This window comes from Dreissena polymorpha, chromosome 1, assembly GCF_020536995.1.
Source record: "Dreissena polymorpha isolate Duluth1 chromosome 1, UMN_Dpol_1.0, whole genome shotgun sequence".
In the NCBI taxonomy this organism is placed as follows: domain Eukaryota; kingdom Metazoa; phylum Mollusca; class Bivalvia; order Myida; family Dreissenidae; genus Dreissena; species Dreissena polymorpha.
In genome coordinates, this window is record NC_068355.1 from 159,758,601 (window position 1) to 159,783,675 (window position 25,075).

The 25,075-nt window shown below is 36.6% G+C and overlaps 2 protein-coding genes across 4 annotated transcripts in view; both read right to left on the bottom strand.

The window, feature by feature from the left end:
- Positions 1-1,950: 1,950 nt before the first annotated feature.
- On the bottom strand, positions 1,951-3,744 carry LOC127858204 (3-beta-hydroxysteroid-Delta(8),Delta(7)-isomerase-like). Its single transcript, XM_052395180.1, has 3 exons — positions 3,373-3,744; positions 2,991-3,027; positions 1,951-2,570 (listed from the first exon to the last, which is right to left on the bottom strand). The coding sequence occupies exons 1-3, from the start codon at positions 3,656-3,658 to the stop codon at positions 2,195-2,197; spliced, it is 699 nt and encodes a 232-aa protein (XP_052251140.1). The 5' UTR covers positions 3,659-3,744; the 3' UTR covers positions 1,951-2,194.
- Positions 3,745-6,135: 2,391 nt separating this feature from the next.
- LOC127858140 (uncharacterized) overlaps positions 6,136-25,075 on the bottom strand; it is a 55,552-nt gene continuing 36,612 nt past the window's right edge. For 2 of the 3 annotated variants that reach the window (XM_052395107.1, XM_052395111.1), the window contains exons 4-8: positions 15,335-15,404; positions 13,027-13,159; positions 12,350-12,432; positions 10,767-10,843; positions 6,136-9,914 (exon numbers count right to left, since the gene is read on the bottom strand). In XM_052395107.1, coding sequence (XP_052251067.1) covers positions 8,442-9,914; positions 10,767-10,843; positions 12,350-12,432; positions 13,027-13,159; positions 15,335-15,404 — 1,836 coding nt within the window. In that variant the 3' untranslated portion in view covers positions 6,136-8,441. Of the gene's footprint in view, positions 9,915-10,766; positions 10,844-12,349; positions 12,433-13,026; positions 13,160-15,334; positions 15,405-23,180; positions 23,267-25,075 lie in introns of those variants that run through there. The other variant, XM_052395121.1, reaches the window with a different exon arrangement.

Sequence of the window (25,075 nt, forward strand, 5' to 3'; positions counted from 1 at the left end):
ATAGCTCCATTGTCTGGGATCCACTCCTCCAAAAAGACATTGATAAAATTGAAAAGATCCAAAAACAATCGGCGAGGTTCATAACTGGCGACTACTACACCAAAACACCAGGCTGTGTGACAGACATGCTGAAGAGTATGAAGATCCCACCTCTCCAGGAAAGAAGGAAGGCAAACAGACTGATCTTCTTCTTCAAGGTGGTTGAGGGGCTGGTGCCAGCAATGCCTAGCCAAGATTTCCTAACCCCAGTCCGGCAATCCAAGCGTAGAATTACCCCTAAACATTTCAAAGACTTCAAAGCAAACAATATCGTTGAACAATATTATGTTAAAAACTCTAAGTGTTTCACACCAATCCTGTGCAAAACGCAACTTTTTAGAAACTCATTTTTCCCTAAGACACTAATTGAATGGAACAATCTTGATGAGTGTTGTTCGCCCAGACACAGTTGACACGTTCAGATCAACTGTCCTACAGTGGGACTAACCACCCTCTCCCCCGTTGCGCCTACACCGAAAGGTCCTGCAACGTACCTATCCAGATCCAGAAAGTGTACAGAAGTGGTTTCCTTAAAGTATTCCAATCCTCGGACTCCACTGCATTAGGCAACACAATTAGCTGCCATAAAAAAGAGTACTAGAAGGGTTAAGCGCTCGTGTTTGTTACTGTTCAATTTCCTTGCCTTAATTCTTAATAAAACTACTTGCACAGTAAACTTATGATGTACTAGAAAATACTTGAGCCACACTTACCGTGATCCACCGATCTTCCTGTTACATTGACTGAGGACATGTGACGTTTCATTAGTATACCTAAATTCTTAGCCTAGATTATATAAAAACTTTAACGTACTGGGTTACATTTCGACGCCACTCTTAAGTAAAATTAAGAAATTCTGAGACACATTATGGATTTTTTTCCACGAGGGACATTTTAATCATCAAAAAATACAACTATACTGCAGTTATGATATGTTGAAGTTGATACACATTTCTAGAGGACATTCATTAGTATACCTAAATTCTTAGCCTAGATTATATAAAAACTTTAACGTACTGGGTTACATTTCGACGCCACTCTTATTAAGTAAAATTAAGAAATTCTGAGACACATTATGGATTTTTTTCCACGAGGGACATTTTAATCATAAAAAAATACAACTATACTGCAGTTATGATATGTTGAAGTTGATACACATTTCTAGAGGACATTCATTAGTGTCGACTTTATTATCGGCAGTGTAACACCAGGAATTCATAACTTTCGTCGTTTGTATGAATATTATGTAAATTAAGAAAATTATTTTTGCATGGAAATATGGAAACTTGATCTAGTACACGTGTTAATGCCAAGCCGCGAAGTGCGTGGGGTTACATGGACACCCTGTGTCGGTCCGTAAGTATCCCGTAATATGTCCGTGACTCGAATGCCTGCTCAAAGTTAAGGAGAAATTTTGAGGTTAAACACCAGCATTCAAGACTCCGTTTCACCGTTGTCCGCTCCATATCTCATTTAAAGTATCTTCACGAAACTTGCCTTTAATCTATAGGTTATTGTGATGATGTGTAAGAACATAAATCAGTCACGCTTGTAAATGGTCAAGGCCACATTTGAATTTCAAAAACATGTATATAGGATCCATGTAGTGGATACTAAATACATCCTAAATCATATACATGCACCATTTTCATTAAACTTGGCTCAAATTGTTGATAGGGGGTGCAGATTGCGTTAGTTAGTGATGATGCATATGCTGTTCATGTCTTTAAAACGTTCACCATAACAAGATTGTAATGAACATATGAAGTAATGACGTCGTGATATTTCATGTCACTACCATTTGAGTCAACAAAATCAATAAACATACAAATTCAAAATAACGCTTCGAAATTACCTAATCAGCGGATCTCAACGCACCGGTTATTTGTTGTCTACGACTCGAATGTCCAGGAGTTTCATTATTTTTATTGTGTAAATGTTTCACATGTATTTAAACAAAAACACGAAAATTACACAATTACATATCATTAACTGACGATTCGATAAAATGAAAAGTACACACACGCATACACATTAAACTTACACAAAAAAATATGCACACAAAATAAATGCAACACTCATGCTTAGAGTTTTGGTATATGAAACAAATGGCACAAGTACATGTATTCTTTTGCATAGCATAATGCGCATAATATCAACGTCGTTTCTTGCTAACAATCTTCCGACTTTTGACCTCTAAGCCATCGTCGGCTTTATATTGCGCACGCCAGAGGTTTCGTGCGGCGTCCAATATATTAATCGATGGTACGATTATCCAAATGATGTTAAGGAAGAAGAAGTAGAACCAGAAATGGAGTGGGTGCCACATTTCGCTATGTTTGAAGCCTTCAAGCCACTCGGTGGAGAAGTAGAGGGTGTCCCCGTAGAGCTGGCAAATCGACACCGCCAGTTGAAACACGTGCCGGAAGCCGTACATGGCGGGAAAGTAAAACGAGGCTGCCGTTAACAGACACAAAGGACCGTCCACCCACGCCGTTATGGATTCCATGGCGACCATGCACGTGTCATCACTGAAAATAACGTACCGGTAAAGCAGTTCTTATCGCGATGTAATTTCCGTGTAATAATTTAAAATCATTTTACGTATAAATCGCGGCATTTTGGAATGGTTTATCTTGAAGTGTACATAAAATGTATTTATGCTCCGAGGAACTTGCTAAAGCCTGATACAGTTTTTATATAAAAATGGTGTTAATGACCATTCTTTTGTAAATCGTTTGCAATTAAGAAATAACAAAACTTTCGCTTTGATGCATTTTTTAACTGCTTCAAATTTTTCAAATCATTTGTTAACAGATAAATATGTCGGGACACCCCGATTCTTAAATCGTGTTCAACCAACATTATTAAGTATTTGATTTTGTAAGTTGACGGTAAAATACTAGTATAAGATAATATTCCTCGGGTTGATCATGACGATCACGACTTACTGTACATATCGGCTGTCACCGTTTCCATACTCTTTCCCTGAAAATAGAGTCAAAAACTCACAGTATGTCAGGAGAGTGATATGAGGACATGGTCGGAGTCGGCGCTGGAACCTAGTGTCGATCACGCACGAAAAACGTGTATAGTAGGATGACTAGAACTTAGAAGGCTAGCTATGCTAGTGTTCGATGCAGAATTTGCCATTAACAGAACAGGAAATAACGTTTTAACTGAATGGTCTGGTCATTTGGTTACTGTATGTATTTCGTAAAAGTAATACAATAAATACGCATTGAAGTTATTTAGCGCATTTATGGCATACATGTATATACACATATAATATTGACAGTTAACATCTGCACAATACATGTGTATTTCACTTACACATCTGAGCTAAGTATGTGTCCTCGCCCGCCAGTGTCGAGTTGTAAAGGCTGTAATACCCCTCCAGAATCAGGTGGATAAGACCGGACGTAACGAACCAGCATATTTTAACTCTAACACCGATTGATTTTCCTCGCGTTATTATCCAAAGAACTACTTGTAGAACCGCCACAAAACCGAAGAAAACGCCCAATATATGTCCTAAGCTATTAATGTTCGGTTTGTAATGCGGAAGTTTAAGATCTCTAGGTAGGTAGGGATGCTTTGTAACATTTACACCCTCCATTTCAGATGAGTAGGTCGCTCACTACTACAGTATGACAACAATGTACATGACCCTGCATGATCCGATTTTCTACATGTGTGCAACACGCTTCACTAACTTGTCAGGGTGGTAAACTATCCAACGCGAGCTGCAAGTTACATGGATATCACGCTATTTAGGGATTTGAAAGATTTGCGAAAAACGTTAACTGTTTTGCATTTTGTTCGTGTATTCCTTTTTATTGCAAAAAATAGTAACCGCATAACAAATAACATTTACTCTCAACCACAAACTGTCGCTACATTTATCAATCCGTTTAAGTTCCAGCATGTAATTAGATAAAGATTATTTGAAACGTGTCTAAACAATAATATCTTTACACCATAACTTATTTTTAGTGGATTTTTAGCACAGGGGATCGGGCTTCTTTAAGATCATGTAATTACCATGCAAGACAATCATGTATGCATTATAATTATGCTGTTCGTTGTAAGGTACATGTCCGTGCGTTGAGAACGAGTTTAAATGGCCAGTATCAACAAACAACAAGTCGCGGTAATGTTTGGTCAATAAAGTGTTCAAACATGATTTTATAATACATTTTGAGTTTGAGCGCATGAGTCAAAATAGCTGTTCTTGGTTTTAATCAGTGCAAATTATCTGAAAGCTTTGTGCATTCAGTGCACGTGTATCCGAGTCCCGGTGTAATTTGCAACATGGACATTTCTTAAGTTGCGTTACTTATGAAAATAAAAACATTAAACATTCTTTCAGATATCAATCTTTCCCGAAGTTGCTGTTCAAATAGCTTTTACATCGTATAAATTCTATATTTGATACTTTATGGTGAAACCCATACCGAAAGTTAAAGATGCTTTCCGCTGACGATCGGCACTCTTAATTTTATGCCAACCGTTAAGTCCGTCAAGCGTTCGGGTCTCATAATTTCTTTGACATGTCTTCACAAACTTTTGTGTCGACTTTAATTGATCCTACATACGCATGTATATACACGTATTAAACATGTTTTTCCAAGTTATAAATCAATTTTCCGACCGTGCTTTACTTGGCATTGGGTAATGGCGGGTTTGTGTTCGGCCATTAGAAACATAAATTAAAATCACAATTCTAACGCAACGCGTGTTTAAGTATATTTCTTTATAAAAGGTTCGAGTTTTCGACTAAAGACTCCATACGATGACGTTTAACATTTCGTACACGGTTGCATTTATGAGGACCCGAAACTTCTCGAATAGACATACATTTTTTCATGGTGTGGTACGTGATGAAAATATTAGAACAGTATTTATTTGCTTTTACGTATAATTAATCTTGTTTGAAAAATTGACCAACAAATATTTGTTTAAAGATGGGTTCGAATTGATTTTCATACCGGGGTAGGAAAAGGGAAAAGACACGACAATCAACACCGCTTAACATATGGGAACTATGAAAAAGTCCATGTTTGGGAATGGATGAACATTCCAACGGCATAGTCATATTATGGGTTCTCGATGCAACGAAAATTTAAGCCTGCCAGCAATTAAAAACAGATACATTCGGTATTTTTTCTTCTAGATTAACTGTAGAGGAATCACAAGTTTACACGCAAACAAAAACTATTTAATCAAGTTTTAAAATAATTAGTATTGTACTGCGCTTTGATGACATTGCGGTCTTCATATTTATACAATATCATGTGCGTACCTATTCATTTTCTATTTATTTAAAATACCCACGTTTTACGTTATCTGTGACTTGAGATTTATACGGGAAATGGCCCAGGAATGTTTTTCAATGTAGAACTAACAAAACATTTAACAGAGAACATGATAACGTTAGATAAAAATATGATAATGTTTGTGGCATGTAACTGTGTTGTATATGATTCATAAGTTGAAATATTTGATGTCTTAATTTCAAGTACATCACTAAAGAAGAACACACAACTAAATCCATTTAACAACAACTGACATTGGCTTTTGGGATCAAAGTTTTGTATGGTCACCTGACTTTTTTGTTCAACTTAAGTGAACATGTAAATCGATATACATGTATTTAATATGATCCGCATAATGCGAAAATGGGTCTTATGGCAGTGGCGCAGTCTAGTCAGGATCAACCCACCCAAGGTTCAATGGTGACTGGTCTCATCAGTGGACATGGTAGCTATGCTGGCTGCATATTGCACAATACCCATTTTCGATTGTCGCGGCTTATAAGTAACCATATTTGTCACTCGTTTCATTGAGTCATGTATATCATCAACTTAAAAATCAAATTAAGTTAAAAATACTGGGAGCTGTTTCATCTTTGGTTGCATCCCTGTATTTATTACATGGAAATTCAAATTTAAGACCCTTATGTTTCATAAAACTAACAGATGCAAACTTTATAATTGCCCATGAGTTGTTGCAATTTGTAGAACGTGCAAATAAATGAAACGGCTCCCAGCTCGTCATGTGAAACATGTAGTCAACTGGACACTGATACCAATATGACTATAAAGAAGAATATTTATTTTTGTAGTAAAAATGACTCAATTACAAAATGATACTACTATAGTACATAATATTTCATTTACAGACAGATTCACATCAGTGTAACATGTCAGTGTAAAATATGTGAACACAAAGAATATCTTGGCATTATTTGCGAGACATCTCATTTGCAAATATGTGCAATCACAACAGCAAATATGGGGGAAAGATCTATTATACATCAGTAATGCTCTAGTACAGAAATAATTTAGAATCAACATTGTAGAAATGCCATTAAAATGAAGATTGTACAAATCAAATGAATCTGTGGAATTGCACATGACTATTTTAAATGAACACACCTGTCTATTGCTAGACCACTTAGATACGTATTTTCACCTATTTGTAGTCCCTTAGAAATTTACATTTAATTAAAGACCTTTCTTACTAGATTCAAGTTTTAAAGGCTTCATTTCCAACCATTAGATACTGATGAGAAGCAAACAGAATAAAACCTAAACAGGCAGCGAGGTACCCGCAGGCTGTTCTGGTTTTATGCTGGTTGCAAAAGCCATTTTCACTTTGCTTCTAATGGGGGATATGGTTAAATAAAAGCAAAGTCTACTGACAGGCCATGCACATTCCATGAACACATTTTGTATGAACATTCACATTGAACATGTCATAATACATAAAAACATCTAAATACATTGTATAATGTTGTGTTAAAAACTAAAACTATATAGAAATAGTAGAAAAAAACATTGTAACAAATAAAAATATTTGTCGATAATATTAATATAAAAATTATATGCCAGCTGAAAAAATATTCAGATGTTGTTTTGTAAACTTCAGGTTCATTAAAAGCTAATTATTAAAAGACAAAAAGGAAACACATAACAAACAGTAATGTTTAGCATTTCAACAACATCTTGCGAAAGGCCAAGCATTATGCAATAAAAAACATTTTCAGGCAAATGAACTTATGGTACCATACAACTGTTGGTAAATAACGTTAGTTTATGAGGTCATGAGACTGCATTATGTGAGGACCTGAAGAGTGTACCAGCATTCATACATAATTTCCATTCCTAGACCCATGAAAGTTGGGACAAATTTTGAAAAATAGTGCCATTTCCAGCTCTTGAGATTTTAAGTACTGAAAGTACCCCCTTTCCTCTACAGTGACCACCATACCAGGCTCACCAGCCCCAGTTTGATGATTACACTGTCTAATATCAGGCTTATATTTACCATGATTTTGGTGTCATTATAAACTGAAGTCTGATTTAAAAAAAACACTAAAAGACAAAGACAGATGCTACAACTTGTTTGTTTTGATCACTTGGCCTTGTTTGTTTGGATCAGTTTAGCCATTTTAATCATAAACAGTAATACTGCAACTTCAGCATGTTTCATAGTGATAAAAGGGCAAGCATAATATTTTACTATTTTTAGCCTATTCTTAAATCTAAAGCTCATCTTTCTAATGTTTATAATTTATAATTTGCAGCACCTTATGAATAATCTGAAAAAATACAATGTTATCAGGTTTTATATGGAAGCTTAAGGCATGAACGAAAATGTAATCTAAAACCTATGGCATATAGCATGAAATGCATTACAACTAACTACAAAATAATAAAAGTTTACAACAGAAAGCAAGCGAAAGCAAAAACAGTATCACTAACAAAAGATTATGAGATATGTAATTAGCCAAACAATATTTCTAACAAAATATATGGTTTGCCAAAAATGCAAACATATCCAATAATTGGATATACATAAATCAGAAAACGAATAATTTAAGTACAACTATGAATACAAATGTGTAAATATTTTTTTCAAATATTGTAAATACTCTAACAAAATGTCTTTAAAATTACGGTACTTGTTACCTAAAACATCTCTAATAGTAATATCAAAACCTTTAAAGGCTAGAGAAACCATAACACACAATTGTCTTCATATTCATAGACCAAATAACATCGTTGGACAGTCTTTGTCATTAACATCAAGAAAAATCCCTGATAACTGCGGAATGTGTGGTTCAAGATCAATTTATTTGAAGTAATTCATTTTCAGGATTGCAAGACAGGCAATTCCAAAACCACCAAATAAAACTTAAGATTTTTTTGTCATAAGCACATCTAATTTACTAGTTTAATGCCTGCATCATTATTATTAGTTAATTCATTTAATCAATATACTGGTAAATAATAGATATGTTGATGTACGTGATTTTACAAAGATTTAAAATAATATTTGTTATTCAGTGTAGTTCTTCGCTATAAAATAATAAGATCTCATTAAGCCGTCCAGCTTCAATAATCTGGCTTTTCTTGTTTTATTGCAGGCACTGATGGAATTCCTGTCCCATCTTGACCATGATTTCCCCCATATCCTCCCCCATTGTTTCCAAAACTGGAATATCCTGCCATTCCCATAAATGGTTGATAGCCATTGGTAAACATCTGGGGATACCCCTGGGTGTTACTATTAATAGAACTTTGAAAACCAGAGTGAGGCATGTACATGCTTTGCATTGCAGACATTTGTGACATATAAGAAGCGTTTGCATATGCCATCATGGGATTGGTCATGTACGGTATTTGACTCGAGTAAGGTAGGAATGATGGCAGAGTATGAGCTGAGGTCATCTGGTGCAATGAAGGCGAGGTAGAAGACTGTGACAAAGGAGGTGGCAAGACATTCTGCTGGACAGGTGGAGAATTAACCGCCTCCTCATCATCAAAACTTTCATTTGACTTTGATTTTCTTTTCCTCGGTTTAGAGGTCTTGGAAGCTTTACCCTTGGAAGACTTGGTTTCTTTCACACCCTGAGGACTTCCTTCAGCAGAATTTTTACCAAAGTTGTTTGATGATGATGATGAGGACAAACCTGGTCCAAGATCAAAGTCATCTTCTGTGCTGCCTTCACGAACAATGTCCCTCAGAGCATCATTAAACTGGACTGGTCCACCCTGAGTGATACTGGAATGTGTTACAAGTCCGTACTTTGACTGGCTGCTCTGACTGCCAGCCACCTGATTCACCATTCCATACAGACCATTGAGAAAGTTGTTCATATGAGAATCTGAATGTGTTGCATTTGCTTGGCTGTACACCTCTATTTGACCCAACGAAATTGTCTCAGAATGAGTATGATTATTGCTACATGATTGCATATCTGCATCTCTCTCAACTGCTTCTTGTTTTACACGAATCTGTCCGCCATCATGACTCGGCAGATTTCCATTTCTCATTTCCTGTTCAGAGGAATAGACTGGTTCCCTGAAAGACTGACTAGATATGGCTGGGCTGTAACTGGTCTGCTTCTGCGATTGCTGCTGATGCTGCTGAAGGTAATGATGATTTTGATGCTGATGATTATGAGAAAAGTCATTCTGCTGTGGGTAGGTGGACTGACTAGACCCCATACCGGGCATACCCGAAGTGTGAGGAATGACCTGATACGATCCTGAACTGAACTGAGACAACTGCTGTTCAAAGCCGGACAAGAACTGATCTGCAGAGTCCATAGACCCTTGATGTGAGAACTGAGACATAGAATCAAGTTCCCCGGGATAATCCTCGAGATTCTCAACCTTTGGTTCCTTTTTCACGGCAGTTTTCAGAGCAAGATCCGGAAAGGTTATCTCCGACTCCTGGAGATTGGGAAGTTTGCCAGTCAGGTGATCACGGAACTTTTTGAGTGCCTCATAGAACGGCACCTTGTCGACCGCCCTTGGCAACTGGCTGCATCGAGCGCTGGAGGAGGGCATTACGTACACAGCCTGGCAACACAGAATCATTCATATTTATAACTGGACTAATTCATTATTGACAAGTTAACATACTTTGTATACTTTTGTCAATTATTGTAGAAATACTCATTTAAAATTGTTTCAGAAAACTTTTCTAATAATATACTTATTATTAAAGAGTCATTGTTGTATTTTTTTGTCGCCTTATTTTTTTATAAGGGATGTCACATAAACATTAACTTGTTATCCAATTATTGTAACCAGTTTATTGACATACCTCACAGATATAAAATTTAAATAAGTTAACAAAACATCAAATAGCAAACTAAATGCTCAGTAAATAGCCTCTAATCGTGAGTTAAAGAAACACGCTGATTTTGTCTCTAATAATAGCCTCTAGTCCCTACCAGTGCCAAGTAAAATTTTTGCAAGTTACAAATCAAAACCTGATCCCTGTGTGTAACAGCAAAGGTCCTAGTTGATTGCTTTATTACTTTATTTATTCCCTTGTTAGTGAAATAAACAGTACAACTTCTTGCTATAATGGGCAGTATATTTAGAAATGAAATTTTTATGATTTATGAAAAAAATATATTTTAAAAAAGCTTCAGGTTAAGGTTGACCTAGAAAATGTACCGGCAAATCGGATAATCAGTGGGGTTAACCTGTTGAATTCCTTTTTTTCATAGTTATTTTGGGTAATGTGTTAGCTACATACTAGTAGTTCAATAAATCTGTAATCAGCATGGCACAACTTGGCAGGCACAAAAATTCAAATACATTCTAAAATGGAGCATAATCACAAGGCCCTATGACCTGAGCAATCATGAGATATGCACACAACAGCCATTCCAGTGTTAATCCTGCATGGTTCACTCTTACCGTTTCAGTGCCAGGCAGAGGCTCCGGCTGTTTGCCAAAGTGAAAGTTCTTGTGACCGACAAATATCTCGTAGATACCTGAAACATGCAATAATGAGGGCGAGTGAAGACAACAAATGAACAAAGCAAGCAATATTTTTTAACACAGGATGATAGGAAATGACAAAACCATTATCTTTACGGCTTTAACCCACGGTCTAAAGATTGGATGAGTAGTGTTGAAATCTTGTGTACGAAGGTGTTGAAATCTTGTGTACGAAGCCCTAGTGATTTCATACCGCACATATTAACTTCTTGCGGTGCATTATCTGACAAAAAACTATGACCTACAAGTATCGCTGCGATTCAATAACAGCTTCATACTGAATATTTATCAAAATATGTCTCTTAAAAGCAAGATTTTATTAGTTTTCTTATGAAGCTTTGCTCATAATTGTCACATACTGCTGTTGCATGGATAAACTTACTCTTTTTCAATATACACGTACAGTTCCATAAATCCAACTGTCAAACATTGCACATACAAAAACAGGCAAACAGAGAAATAAACATAATGGACCAACTATTCTTTGTGAGCTTTTACCGAAACAACAACAACCATCATTGTAACAAGATGTGTTTGTGAAACACAATGTCCCCCTATATGACGTTTGACCTTGTAGGATGACCTTGACCTTGTGAAGAATGACCTTGACCTTTCACCACTCAAAATGTGCAGCTCCATGAGATACACATGCATGCCAAATATCAAGTTGCTATCTTCAATATTGCATAAGTATTCATAAAATAAGCGATTTCGGTCACATATATTTGACCTCTGACCTTGAAGGATGACCTTGACCTTTCACCACTCAAAATGTGCAGCTCCATGAGATACACATGCATGCCAAATATCAAGTTGCTATCTTCAATATTGCAAAAGTATTCATAAAATGAGCGATTTTGGCCACATATATTTGACCTCTGACCTTGAAGGATGACCTTGACCTTTCACCACTCAAAATGTGCAGCTTCATGAGATACACATGCATGCCAAATATCAAGTTGCTATCTTCAATATAGCAAAAGTTATTGCAAAATGTTAAAGTTGGCGCAAACAGACCAACAGACAGGGCAAAAACAATATGTCCCCCACTACTATAGTGGGGGACATAAAAAGAGCCAAGTGATTTATAAATCCACAGGTAACATCATAGATATACACAAACTTGAACCATTTAAAGCTTGTACTAGATAAGATAGATCATTTTAAGCTCTGCAGACAGAAATGAATCACAACAAGCCTGAGTGTTCATATTATGGAAATATTGAATTATTGTGCAGGAATTTATCAGACTGTAGTTTTTTTCATAATATTTCGGATCATGAAGTTCATGGACACAACATGCCATTTTCACACTGAGGGAAAATAGACAATGTAAAGCTAAACTGTTTTTGTTCATGTATGCTATGTATGCGTTGGCTCTGACCATAATTTATTGAAAAATAACCTATGATTTTGTCTTTGTTTATATGTAAGTTTACCCATGCAGTGTAAGAGGACACTTTAGAGCCTCTCAAGGTTAAACTCCTACATGTAAATACCTTTTCCATTGAACACAGCAATCTTGGGTTTATATTGGAGAAGTTTCTCAGTCAGCAGTTGAGCACCTTCTTTGATTTCCTTCCTGAAATATTTAAGTGAGAAACAATTTCTGAAAAGACTGCAAACAACAAGACAAACTGACAGATAGACAGATAATGCAAACAAATATACCCTCATATGGTGGTATAATCAACCACTTTTACATTGTGATATACAGCACAATTTCTTGTTGCACAAAACAACTAAATGATACCATTTAAACAAAGCATAAATGCTAAGCATCAAAATCTTGTATGTTCATTTCAGTTAAGAAATTGATTTTATTTGAAGCATTTATTATATTTTGATTCAATTCATTTTCTTGGGTATGTTTCACATATCCTTTATTTCAATAGGAACATAGGACTATAATACCTCTATTTGAGCCACGTTCTGAGAAAGCGGGGCTTAACACATAGTAATATCAGAGGACACTTTCCGCAAAGTTACATCCCTGATAAGCCTGCGATAACTGCACAGGCTAATCTGGGACGACACTTTGCAACCATGTGTAAAGCACTGTTTTCCCAGAGTGAGGCTCATTTCTTTTTTTTACTCAACATTCAAAAGGTTACTTATATGTGTCACCGGGCCACGGTACATACATGTATCCACCACACAAAGTGCCCCTACATACTTGGTGAGATCAGCACTGCCCCTGGTCGTCCTAGCAACTATGTTGGTGAAGCCGATACCGTACTCAAGCAACTTGAAGTCCTGCATGGCGTTCATGGGCTCTGGGATCAGCCCAGACAGGTACATACACTTCCCTGGAACATGGGGTGAGAACAGATATGAGCCTTGCTCTGGGTAACACGACTAAATGCATGTGCGTAAAGTGTCGTCCCTCATAAGTTTTTTGCACTGGATTTTGGCAAAAAGCAGTCTTTCTTTCAACAAAAAAATACCATTTAAGAGGAAGGAGTCACCCTGATTAGCCTATGTGGACTGCACAGGCTAATCTGAGATGACTTTTTATGCACATGCATTGAGCCCTGTTTTCCCAGAGTGCAACTCTTTTCATCACAAGAACAAGTGCCTTACAGGAAAAAATGTCATGGAGATGGGCACTTTTCCTGAAAGAAGGGTAAGAACATTATAGAATTGACTAAACAAAGTACAACAGTGTCCATTTAATAATAAAAACACTGATTTTTTACTTATTTCTTAATGCTTAGACAGTTTTATTCAGGTTTTCTGACCAGATGATTGCATAAACTTGCACCTTCTCTACATGGTAAACCTCATTTACAGATATTACAATTTACTTAATATGAGCAGCATTCTGGGGAAACTGTGCTTAATGTATGTGTGTTGAGTGTGTGTGCTTAATGTATGTGTGTTGAGTGTGTGTGCTTAATGTATGTGTGTTGAGTGTGTGTGCTTAATGTATGTGTGTTGAGTGTGTGTGCTTAATGTATGTGTGTTGAGTGTGTGTGCTTAATGTATGTGTGTTGAGTGTGTGTGCTTAATGTATGTGTGTTGAGTGTGTGTGCTTAATGTATGTGTGTTGAGTGTGTGTGCTTAATGTATGTGTGTTGAGTGTGTGCGCTTAATGTATGTGTGTTGAGTGTGTGTGCTTAATGTATGTGTGTTGAGTGTGTGTGCTTAATGTATGTGTGTTGAGTGTGTGTGCTTAATGTATGTGTGTTGAGTGTGTGTGCTTAATGTATGTGTGTTGAGTGTGTGCACTTAATGTATGTGTGTTGAGTGTGTGTGCTTAATGTTTGAGTGTTGAGTGTAATCCCAGTTTTTCCTGTGCAGTGTGCAGACGCTAATCAGTGTAATCCCAGTTTTTCCTGTGCAGTGTGCAGACGCTAATCAGTGTAATCCCAGTTTTGCCTGTGCAGTGTGCAGACGCTAATCAGTGTAATCCCAGTTTTGCCTGTGCAGTGTGCAGACGCTAATCAGTGTAATCCCAGTTTTTCCTGTGCAGTGTGCAGACGCTAATCAGTGTAATCCCAGTTTTGCCTGTGCAGTGTGCAGACGCTAATCAGTGTAATCCCAGTTTTACCTGTGCAGTGTGCAGACGCTAATCAGTGTAATCCCAGTTTTGCCTGTGCAGTGTGCAGACGCTAATCAGTGTAATCCCAGTTTTGCCTGTGCAGTGTGCAGACGCTAATCAGTGTAATCCCAGTTTTACCTGTGCAGTGTGCAGACGCTAATCAGTGTAATCCCAGTTTTGCCTGTGCAGTGTGCAGACGCTAATCAGTGTAATCCCAGTTTTGCCTGTGCAGTGTGCAGACGCTAATCAGTGTAATCCCAGTTTTGCCTGTGCAGTGTGCAGACGCTAATCAGTGTAATCCCAGTTTTTCCTGTGCAGTGTGCACATGCTAATCAGGGAGGACACTATCTGCATCCTCTGGATTTCCATTTAGAAGAGACAAATTTTAGAGATGTGTTTGTCAGAAACACAATGCCCCCTTCTGCGCCGCTTTGAAGACATATCTTTGACCTTGAAGGATGACCTTGACCTTTCACCACTCAAAATATGCAGCTCCATGAGATACACATGCATGCCAAATATCAAGTTGCTATCTTCAATATTGCAAAAGTTATGACCAATGTTAAAGTTTTCGGACGGACGGACAGACTTACAGACATTGACCTTTGACCTTGACCTTTCACCACTAACAATGTGCAGCTCCATCAGATACACATGCATGCCAAATATCAAGTTGCTATCTTCAATACTGCAAAAGTTATGACCAATGTTAAAGTTTTCGGACGGACGGACAGACTGACAGACGGATAGTACAAAAACTATATGCCACCCTTCGGAGGCAAAAAAGGTCATAACAGCGAAAATTGTCTTTCCTTATTAGCCTGTGCTTACTGAACAGTCTAATTTGGGATGAACCTTTACGCAACATGCATTCAGACCAATTTTCCCCTAAAAGAGGCGAATATTTACATCTCATAAGTATATAGCATACATCACTCACAGAAATGGTTGCCTGGTCCAGCATAATGGTGGCCCACGAAGGCTGCGTACAGGCCTGGATTGATACCAACCTGCAAAAACATGCCAACAATTTAATGGAGTTAGGCATAACAATTGTTTATTATTTGTTTCTCTTCACACTATTTGCGACGCATTTTGCAACAAGAGATGTGTTCGTCAGAAAAACAATGCCCCCTACTGCACCGCTTTGAAATAAAATTTCTATTTATCATTTGGCTGGTATAGAAATCATCTCCCTTTAAAGCTTATTAATTCCCTTGGATTTTGTCAAATCCAACCGGAGGGGGGGGGGGGGGGTGTCTGTAGACAGTAATGATAATTATATCATAAAAAAAAACCTTTGACAAATCAATCATATCAGTTATAAATAATCAAAATAAAAAAATCTGTACAGTAACTGTGAAAAGAACTTAAATTCTTGGTAAGGAAATATATAATATGAGATTTATAGTTATATAAATTACTTCCCTTGAAAATAATTGCCTCTAACAAATCTCTATTTTTAGTAGAAAATAATTAAAAGCCACTACCGTGACTGTAGATTCACCACTCAAAATGTTGCTATGTTCAATATTGAATAATTATCTCCCTTTAAAGCTTATTACTTCCATTGGATTTGTATTTTTGACCTCAGACCTTGAAGGATAACATTGACCTTTTACCCCGATGTGTTTTTTCAGAAACACAATGCCGCCTACTGCGCCGCTTTGATTTATTTAACAACAAGGGACAAAATTGTCACAAAACCAGGTTTTCAATATAAACAAGCGTTCTTGAGTTATCGTCTGACAACCACCTGGTGGACGGACGGACGGACCGACCTACTGACCGACCGACCGACATGAGCAAAGCAATATACCCCCTCTTCTTCGAAGGGGGGCATAAAAAAGTCTGATAAAGGGAGACAACTGCAACTCAAAATGTGCATTGCTACTGATTGTTCATCACTATGACCCCCCTTGTTTCAAAATCAATCTGTTTTTTGACCCCGTGACCTAGTTTCTGACCCGGCATGACCCATACTCGAACTTGACCTAGACATTTTCTAGATACAACTTCTGACCAAGTTTCGTCAAAATGAGATGAAAACTATTTGAATAAGAGAGCAGACAACATGCTCAATGTTTAGAATGCACTAAGTGACGCTGTGACCTTGTTTTTAACCAGGCATGACCCATATTCGAACTTGACCTAGATATTGTCTAGATACAACTTCTGGCCAAGTTTTGTAAAGATCTGATGAAAACTATTTGAATTAGAGAGCAGACAAGCTTGTTCTGTCTGCCCGCCAGTCAGCCCGCCGGCATTCACAAATCTAATAACCAGTTTTTTCTTTCGGACAATCTGGTTAAAAATATATACCGGTAAGTTGGCAGGTCAGATAATTATGTCCATTTAAAGCTTATTACTTCCCTTGGATTTGTTTTTTCGACCCTAGACCATGAAAGGATGATGTTCACCTTGAAATTTTACCACTCAAAATGTGCAGCTCCATGAGATACACATGCATGCAAAATATGAAGTTGCTATCTTCAATATTTGAAAAGTTATGGCCAATGTAAAAGTTTTTTTTCAGACCGAGGGACAGACTGACATACTGACGGACAGTTCAACTGCTATATGCAACCCTACCGGGGGCATAAACATGGCCTTCTGAAAACTGTTGCACCAGATATGCCTCTGTATCTGTATATTTTGATATCAAAATGTACAGCTTCATGATAATGCCGCTTTGAAATTAAAAAAAATAAATTGACCTTTGACCTTGAAGGATGACCTTGACCTTGAAGGATGACCTTGACCTTGAACTTTCACCACTCAAAATGTGCAGCTTCATGAGAACGCCGCTTTGATTTTTTTTTTTTTTGATTTTTTTACCTTTGACCTTGAAGCTGACCTTGACTCTGAAGGATGACCTTGACCTTGAACTTCCACCACTCAAAATGTGCAGCTACATGATAATGCTGCGTTGAATTTTTGTTTACCTTTGACCTTGAAGGATGACCTTGACCTTGAAGGATGACCATGAACTTCCACCACTCAACATGTGCAGCTTCATGAGAATGCTGCTTTGATTTAATTTTTTGACCTTTGACCTTGAAGGATGACCTTGACCTTGGACTTCCACCACTCAAAATGTGCAGCTTCATGAGATACACATGCATTTCGAATATCAAGTTGCTATCTCAATATTGAAAAAGTTATGGCCAATGTTAAAGTTTTTGTACAGACAGACGCCATATATTTGACATTTGACCTTGAAGGATGACCTTGACCTTCACCTATCACCACTCAAAATGTTCAGCTCCATAAGATACACATGCATGCCAAATATCAAGTTGCTATCTTCAATAGTGAAAAAGTTATGGAAAATGTTAAAGTTTTTTTCGAACGGACAGACTGACTGACATACTGACGGACAGTTCAATTGCTATATGCCACCCTACTGGGGGCATAAAAACTTTGCTTGACTTTACAGCCAAAAGGTAGCTCCTGATCATGCAGACTCCAGGCTACGCTGGCCTCCTTTATTTAGTGTTAACCTCACCCAAAAATATTTCTTTACCTACAATTAAGTCACAAAAATTATTTGAGACCACTTTTAATAAACTGCTCCACTTAGCATTTAATTTGGATCCTGGTAGTTAATCTGACTGTGTACCTTGAAATTGTTGGAAACTGTCAATGATATGGAATTATAATGGGAAAATAAGTGTTTTTTTCATTTGTGACAGGCACTTTATTATGAAGTATTCATTATACACGTACATAAGTCACTGTATTTTTAATCTGTTTTACATGTATATACAATGGAGCAATGCAACTTGTAAGTTTTAGACGTTCAATAATTTTGTCAACCCAGTCACCAAAGCAATAAATACAAGAGCTCCGCAGTCGACGACAAATGCCCACCTACATGTATAAAACAGGGCCTTGACACAGTAATTTTTTGCAACAAACCTGAAGTTAATCTTATCATTACAGTGTTAATTATATGAATGTCAATAGTCATTCTAAAAATAAAATACAGCACTCTTCTAAAATTAAAAAGATTTGTTGTATTAAAAACAAGAGATGTGTTTGTCAGAAACACAATGCCCCCTGTTGCGCCGCTTAAAATAAAATTTCAATATATCATTTGGCAGGTTTAGAAATTATCTCCCTTTTATAGCTTATTACTTCCCTTGGATTGTATTTTTTGACTTTTGACTGTGAAGGATGACATTGACCATTAAATTTGTTTCAGATTACATGTATATCCTTTTGAACAAGAGGGCCATGATGGCCCTGTATCGCTCCACTGTTTTTTTATGCGAAAAAAGCATGCAATGCGCATGGGTTGAAATGTCCTCAAGAATGTGACTTTCTCTTTCTATCCCTCGTCCCACTGGGCGCTTAAAAGTTGGAAGGGTGAGCATTTTTATACATGGAAAAAGTTACTACCTTGTTAACTAAACAAGACTAAAAAGCCAGGGAATTGTTACACAGGTCCTTTGCTTATAACGTAGGTACATTTATCTCTCCAAAAGATATTGTCGTTCTTTCTATTTCACATATTTTTAAATGCTGAAGATCAAATCTACGCATTTGATTTGAAACAGATTCACAAGGCACATAGGAATCAAAATGCCTTAACCCTTTACCGAACGACACATTTTGGACTTTCCCAATTTGAAAGAGGTTGCAGACGACAATTGAATTGTAATGGAATATGAAGGAAATGATCAGGTAGGATATTCTGAAATAATTGTGATACAAGAGTTCCGCGGTCGGAGATGACCGCATTGAAGCCGGATTTTTGATTTAAATGACAGGAAAGTCCAAGCATACCAAAGTTATAACAATTTTAACATTTTAACATTGAAGGTCACAGTGACCTTGACCTTCAAATGAATGACATTGAAATGAGCAGTGGTGATCTTCTAGTACTGGCCAACCTTTATGTCAAGTTTGAAGACTCTAGGTACAAGCATACCAGTTATAACATGGAATAAGAACTTTAACATTTTTACCTACCAAAGTTATAAGAACTTTAACATTTTTACATTCAAGGTCACAGTGACCTTGACCTTAGAATGAATGACCTTGAAATGACCAGTGGTCATCTAAGTGTGCTTGCAAACCTTCATGTCAAGTTTGAAGACTCTATGTCCAAGCATACCAAAGTTATAACAATTTTAACATTTTAACATTTAAGGTCACAGTGACCTTGACCTTCAAATGAATGACATTGAAATGACCAGTGGTCATCTTCTAGTACTGGCCAATCTTTATTTCAAGTTTGAAGACTCTAGGTACAAGCATACCAAAGTTATAACATGAAATAAGAACTTTAACATTTTTACATTCAAGGTCACAGTGACCTTGACCTTCAAATGAATGACCTTGAAATGTCCAGTGGTTACTTACTAGTTCTGGCCAACCTTCATGTCAAGTTTCAAGACTCTAGGTCCAAGCATACCAAAGTTATAACAACTTTAACATTTTTACATTCAAGGTCACAGTGACCTTGACCTTCAAATGAATGACCTTGAAATGTCCAGTGGTTACTTACTAGTTCTGGCCAACCTTCATGTCAAGTTTCAAGACTCTAGGTCCAAGCATACCAAAGTTATAACAACTTTAACATTTTTATATTGAAGGTCACAGTGACCTTCACCTTCAAATGAATGACCTTGAAATGACCAGTGGTCATCTGTTAATCCTGGCCAACCTTCATGTCAAGTTTGAAGACTCTAGGTCCAAGCATACCAAAGTTATACCATGAAATAAGAACTTTAACATTTTTACATTCAAGGTCACAGTGACCTTGACCTTCAAATGAATGACCTTGAAATGACCAGTGGTTACTAACTAGTTATGGCCAACCTTCATGTCAAGTTTCAAGACTCTAGGTCCAAGCATACCAAAGTTATAAGAACTTTAACATTTTTTATATTGAAGGTCACAGTGACCTTGACCTTCAAATGAATGACCTTGAAATGACCAGTGGTCATCTGTTAATCCTGGCCAACCTTCATGTCAAGTTTGAAGACTCTAGGTCCAAGCATACCAAAGTTATACCATGAAATAAGAACTTTAACATTTTCGAGCACGCCGCCACCCCGCCCGCCCCCCCCGCCCGCCCGACAACATCAATCTATAAGCCGAGATTTTTTCGAAAAAAATCCGGCTAAAAAGGAGAAATTGCTCATCTTGAGCAATTTCACCTTTTATCACAATTATTTATAAAGTTGTCAGCTACAAACCCGTAAAATCCTGTTAGTGTATGGTAAAGGGTTAATAATCTCTGGTTCCTTCTTAGAGCCTTTCACACATTTATAACAAATACAATATTAGCATCTTTCTTTGTAAAGAATCATCTCAAAATATATTTTACAACCCACACATTCCTAAGACCAACAGGCCTGAGATTATTTAGCTAAAGAAACTTCAGCATACAGTTCATATAGTATTGACAGACCTGTACGCTGAAGCCAACCCCGTATCCAAAGTCAACCAAAGTTGTAACATATTTATGTCACGCTATAAATAAAAGAAAGCTCATTTTCTTGGATACATTTCTACACATATTGGTGAATAAATATAAATTACTGCAATGGGGAATATTTTAAGGTTCAAATGTTAAAATGCATCTTACAACAGATGAAAATAACTCTCATCAGTCTGAAATTCACAAATTTGACACTATTGTCGCTTTGTCACATGACGAGTTTTCATTTGGATACTTTCGGATCGACCTTGACATTTTATGCTGAAATTGTAAACAATACTTTCGTTTTCTGAAATCTATTATTTGTGATTAACAACTTACGTCTGGTGGATTATACGACTGATTTCAGTGTGAATCAGGTAGTTTTAAATACACTACAATTTGTTTACAAAACAAGCCAGAATAATCTAAAATACCGAGAAATGTCATTCTGAATTTGAAAACACTTGAGCACATGGTATGTTACTAAAAATAGAAATAACTTTATATGACCATGAAATCACAGGAGATTCGCATTTCAAGAAAGTCTGTCACATCGCTGTTTTTCTCGATATGTAAGAGCAGAAAAGTTTAATTTTAAATGTTTAAGATAGTAGTTTGTGAAAGAATATATCAGTTAAATGTGAAAAATGTCAATCTTTCCGATCAAGTGGTTGATTTGGGCCAATAACTGCATTTAAAAGCTGTTTTGGACAGGTCTTTGTTAACTGTCATCTTTTCGGGAATTTCTGGCTGACTTTCCTAATGGGGTTGGTTCATAACTATAAAGTCGCGCCAGTCAAAAATCATAAAAAGCCACATTTCAAGTTATGGTAGTCAGAACTAGAGAATATTATGATAATCTAAAGATTATTTCTTATATTTATAAATGTATTTAATTAAGTAATACATTTGACTCATAAGATCAATTCATAACTTGTATTAAGCAAATTATAAAATGGTCCGAAATATATATGGATCGTTGAGCAATCGACAATCATATCCACAATTCATGAGCCGCGATTCACAAATGGAATAATGAATCATTAATTGTTAAAAAGCAGCATACATACAGTTAAGTCCGGTAATCTTGCGCGTCCGGTAATCTTGCGCACTTCCCATTTACGAATCTCGCACACGACAACTGGCTTTCTTTAGTGATGAAAAATGGAATTTCACATTTTTAATAATTAACAAATTTAAAAAGTATGTAATCCATGCAAAATAAAATTCGATCATTACATTTAAACACCGGTTGCGTCATCCGTATACATCATAAACACTGGCCCTCTTACGAAAAATTCAAAATGGATCACAAATTCCCTGCTGTCTTTAGCTTTTTCATACTTTAAATTAAGAATTCATAAATCCAACGTGTAATTTAGCATTCCATTGCACAATTTCCGAACAGTTATGGTATTTTTGGCCATGAAAAAATAGCGCATCAGACCGACATAGTCAATTTTTTCCCGTAGTCATTATTTCCCGCCATTCTGTCAAACCAATTTGTTATGATCTCGCATGCGCAATGGCCTAGTTTTGATATTTTCTGTAAACTATGGATGCATGTTCGTGGTTAAATCAAACCCATTATGCATAAACATTTTTTTTCACGCATACAGGTACTTTTTTATTTATTGTACACTTTTACTAGTGACTATATTTATGTGTTGATTTGTAGTGAACAAAAAACTGCACTAGAAATCAACATTTAATTTCAATGGTTTTACAAACCGATTTTAAAAATATTTTTCTGGAATGTTTTTTTGTCAATAATTGGACACCATATGTCTACAATTTTCCTTAACGAGGTCATTACAAAAAGTGCGCAAAATTACCAGACACTGAGATAGTTTGAAAATGAGGTGAGTCATGTTTGTTTTGAAATCAAATCGGACAGTTCTTCACTGAATTAATCAGATATTTTTGTGTTAATAAGCACATGAATTTATTATTTCCATAATAAATTTAGATATTATGTTGTGAATTTATAAAAGAACATGTTTTTAAACCAATTGACCCTTAACTGCGCAAGATAACCTGGACAGCATCGTATACCATAGTTAAGAACTATGCACTCCATTAATTCCAACACCTTCTCTTGGATACAAAGTTTGAGTTTACCATGCAGTATCATATATTGACTTTTCTTGAAATAATTATGTTCATGGAAGTTGTGTTTTTAAAATCAATAAGATATTATTAAACTGGTTAAAACACTACAAAAAAGACATGAAATTAACATGTCATCCGAATTTTTTTTATTCGGATATATGTTCACTTTCGACATATTTGAATAAAATCCGACTTTTTTTCAGTTTATAAGAAAAACACTCATAACAATTTTTCTCACTTTAATTTCTTTGTAAGCAGTCACCATCTGATCTAAAATGGCACTAAATGACAGGGTTTTATCTCATGTTTACAAGATGTTGTTGTTGTTGTTGGTCACAGCCACACGGCCGCAGTAATCTCCCCTGGTAAACTTCATATGTTCAGTTTTGTGACTCCTGGTGCAGGGTCAAATTTGAGTCCCTGGGAATAATTTGAACACATTTGGTAGAGGACTTTAGATATCACTTCACACCAAATTTAGTAGCCCTAGGCTCTATAATTATGAACAAGAAGATTTTTAAAGTTTGCACAAAATAGGCCTTACTTAAGCATATGGTTATTTTTGTGACCCCCGTGCAGGGTCAAATTTGTCCCCAGGGGCATAATTTGAACAAAATAAGTAGAGAACTATTAGATGTCACTACATACCGAATTTGGTAGAAATAGGCCTAATGGTTATGGACAAGAAGTTTTTAAAGTTTGCACAAAATGAGCCCAATATAAGCATATGTTCAATTTAGTAATGGTCAAATTTGATCCCAGGGGCTCAATTTGAACAAACTTGGTAGAGGACTATTAGATGTTATTACATACTAAATTTGGAAGCCTTATGCCATACGGTTAAGGACAAGAAGATTTTTAAAGTTTTCACAAAATAGGTCGTATCTAAGCACATATTCAATTTTTTGACCTCCCGGGCTGAGTCAAATTTGACCCCAGGGGCATAATTTGAAGAAACTTGGTAGAGGACTATAAGATGTCACTACATACCACATTTGGTAGCCCTAGGCCCAATGGTTATGGACGAAAAGATTTTTAAAGTTTTCACAAAATAGTCCTTATATAAGCAAATTTTCAATTTTTTGACCCCCCGGGGCAGGGTCAAATTTGACCCCAGGGGCATAATTTGAAGACACTTGGTAAAGGACTATAAGATGTCAATACATACCAAATTTTGTAGCCCTAGGCCCAATGGTTATGGACGAGTAGATTTTAAAAGTTTTTACAAAATAGGCCTTATATAAGCAAATTTTCAATTTTCTGACCTCCCAGGGCTGGGTCAAATTTGACCCCAGGGGCATAATTTGAAGAAACTTGGTATAGGACTATAAGATGTCACTACATACTAAATTTGGTAGCCTTAGGCCCAATGGTTATGGACGAGAAGATTTTTAAAGTTTTCACAAAATAGGCCTTATATAAGCAAATTTTCAATTTTTTGACCCCCTGGGGCAGGGTCAAATTTGATCCCAGGGGCATAATTTGAACAAATTTGAAAAAGGTTCACCCCAGGAACATTCCTGAGAAATTTCATCAGAATGGGACCAGTAGTTCAGGAGAAGAAGATGTTTAAAGACGAATATCATTGAGACCAATCTTTTGACCAAATTTCATGGAGATTGGACAATAAATGTGGCCTCTAGAGTGTTCAGAAGGTTTTCTATAGCCATATTAGGAAAAATGCCCCGCCCCTTGGCAGCCATGTTTTTCAAGCAAACATAACAATTTCGAACTCATCCAAGATATCATACAGATCAATCTTCTGACCAAATTTCATGAAGATTGGACAATAAATGTGGCCTCTAGAGTGTTAACAAGGTTTTACTATAGCCATATGAGGAAAACTGCCCGCCCCCTGGCGCCCATGTTTTTTCACCGATCTGGACCATTTTCAAACTCTTCTGAGATATCACTGAAACCAATGTTTTGACCAAGTTTCAAGATGATTGGGCAAATATTGTGACTTCTAGAGTGTTCACAAGGTTTCTCGATAGCCATACAAGGAATACTGCCCCGCCCCCTGGCGGCCATGTTTTTCAACTGACCGGAACCATTTTTGAACTCAACCAACATATCATTTAGACAAACATTTTGACAAAGTTACATGAAGATTGGGCATCAAAGTGACTTCTA

What these genes read in the sequence shown, in the direction of transcription:
- LOC127858204 (XM_052395180.1), bottom strand. Translation starts at nt 3,658, where the DNA reads ATGGAGGGTGTAAATGTTACAAAGCATCCCTACCTACCTAGAGATCTT. An exon ending in CACATACTTAGCTCAGATGT is followed by an intron (nt 3,028 to 3,372) that starts GTAAGTGAAATA and finishes CTCTATTTTCAG; the next exon opens with GGAAAGAGTATGGAAACGGT. An exon ending in GGTGACAGCCGATATGTACA is followed by an intron (nt 2,571 to 2,990) that starts GTAAGTCGTGAT and finishes CGTTATTTTCAG; the next exon opens with TGATGACACGTGCATGGTCG.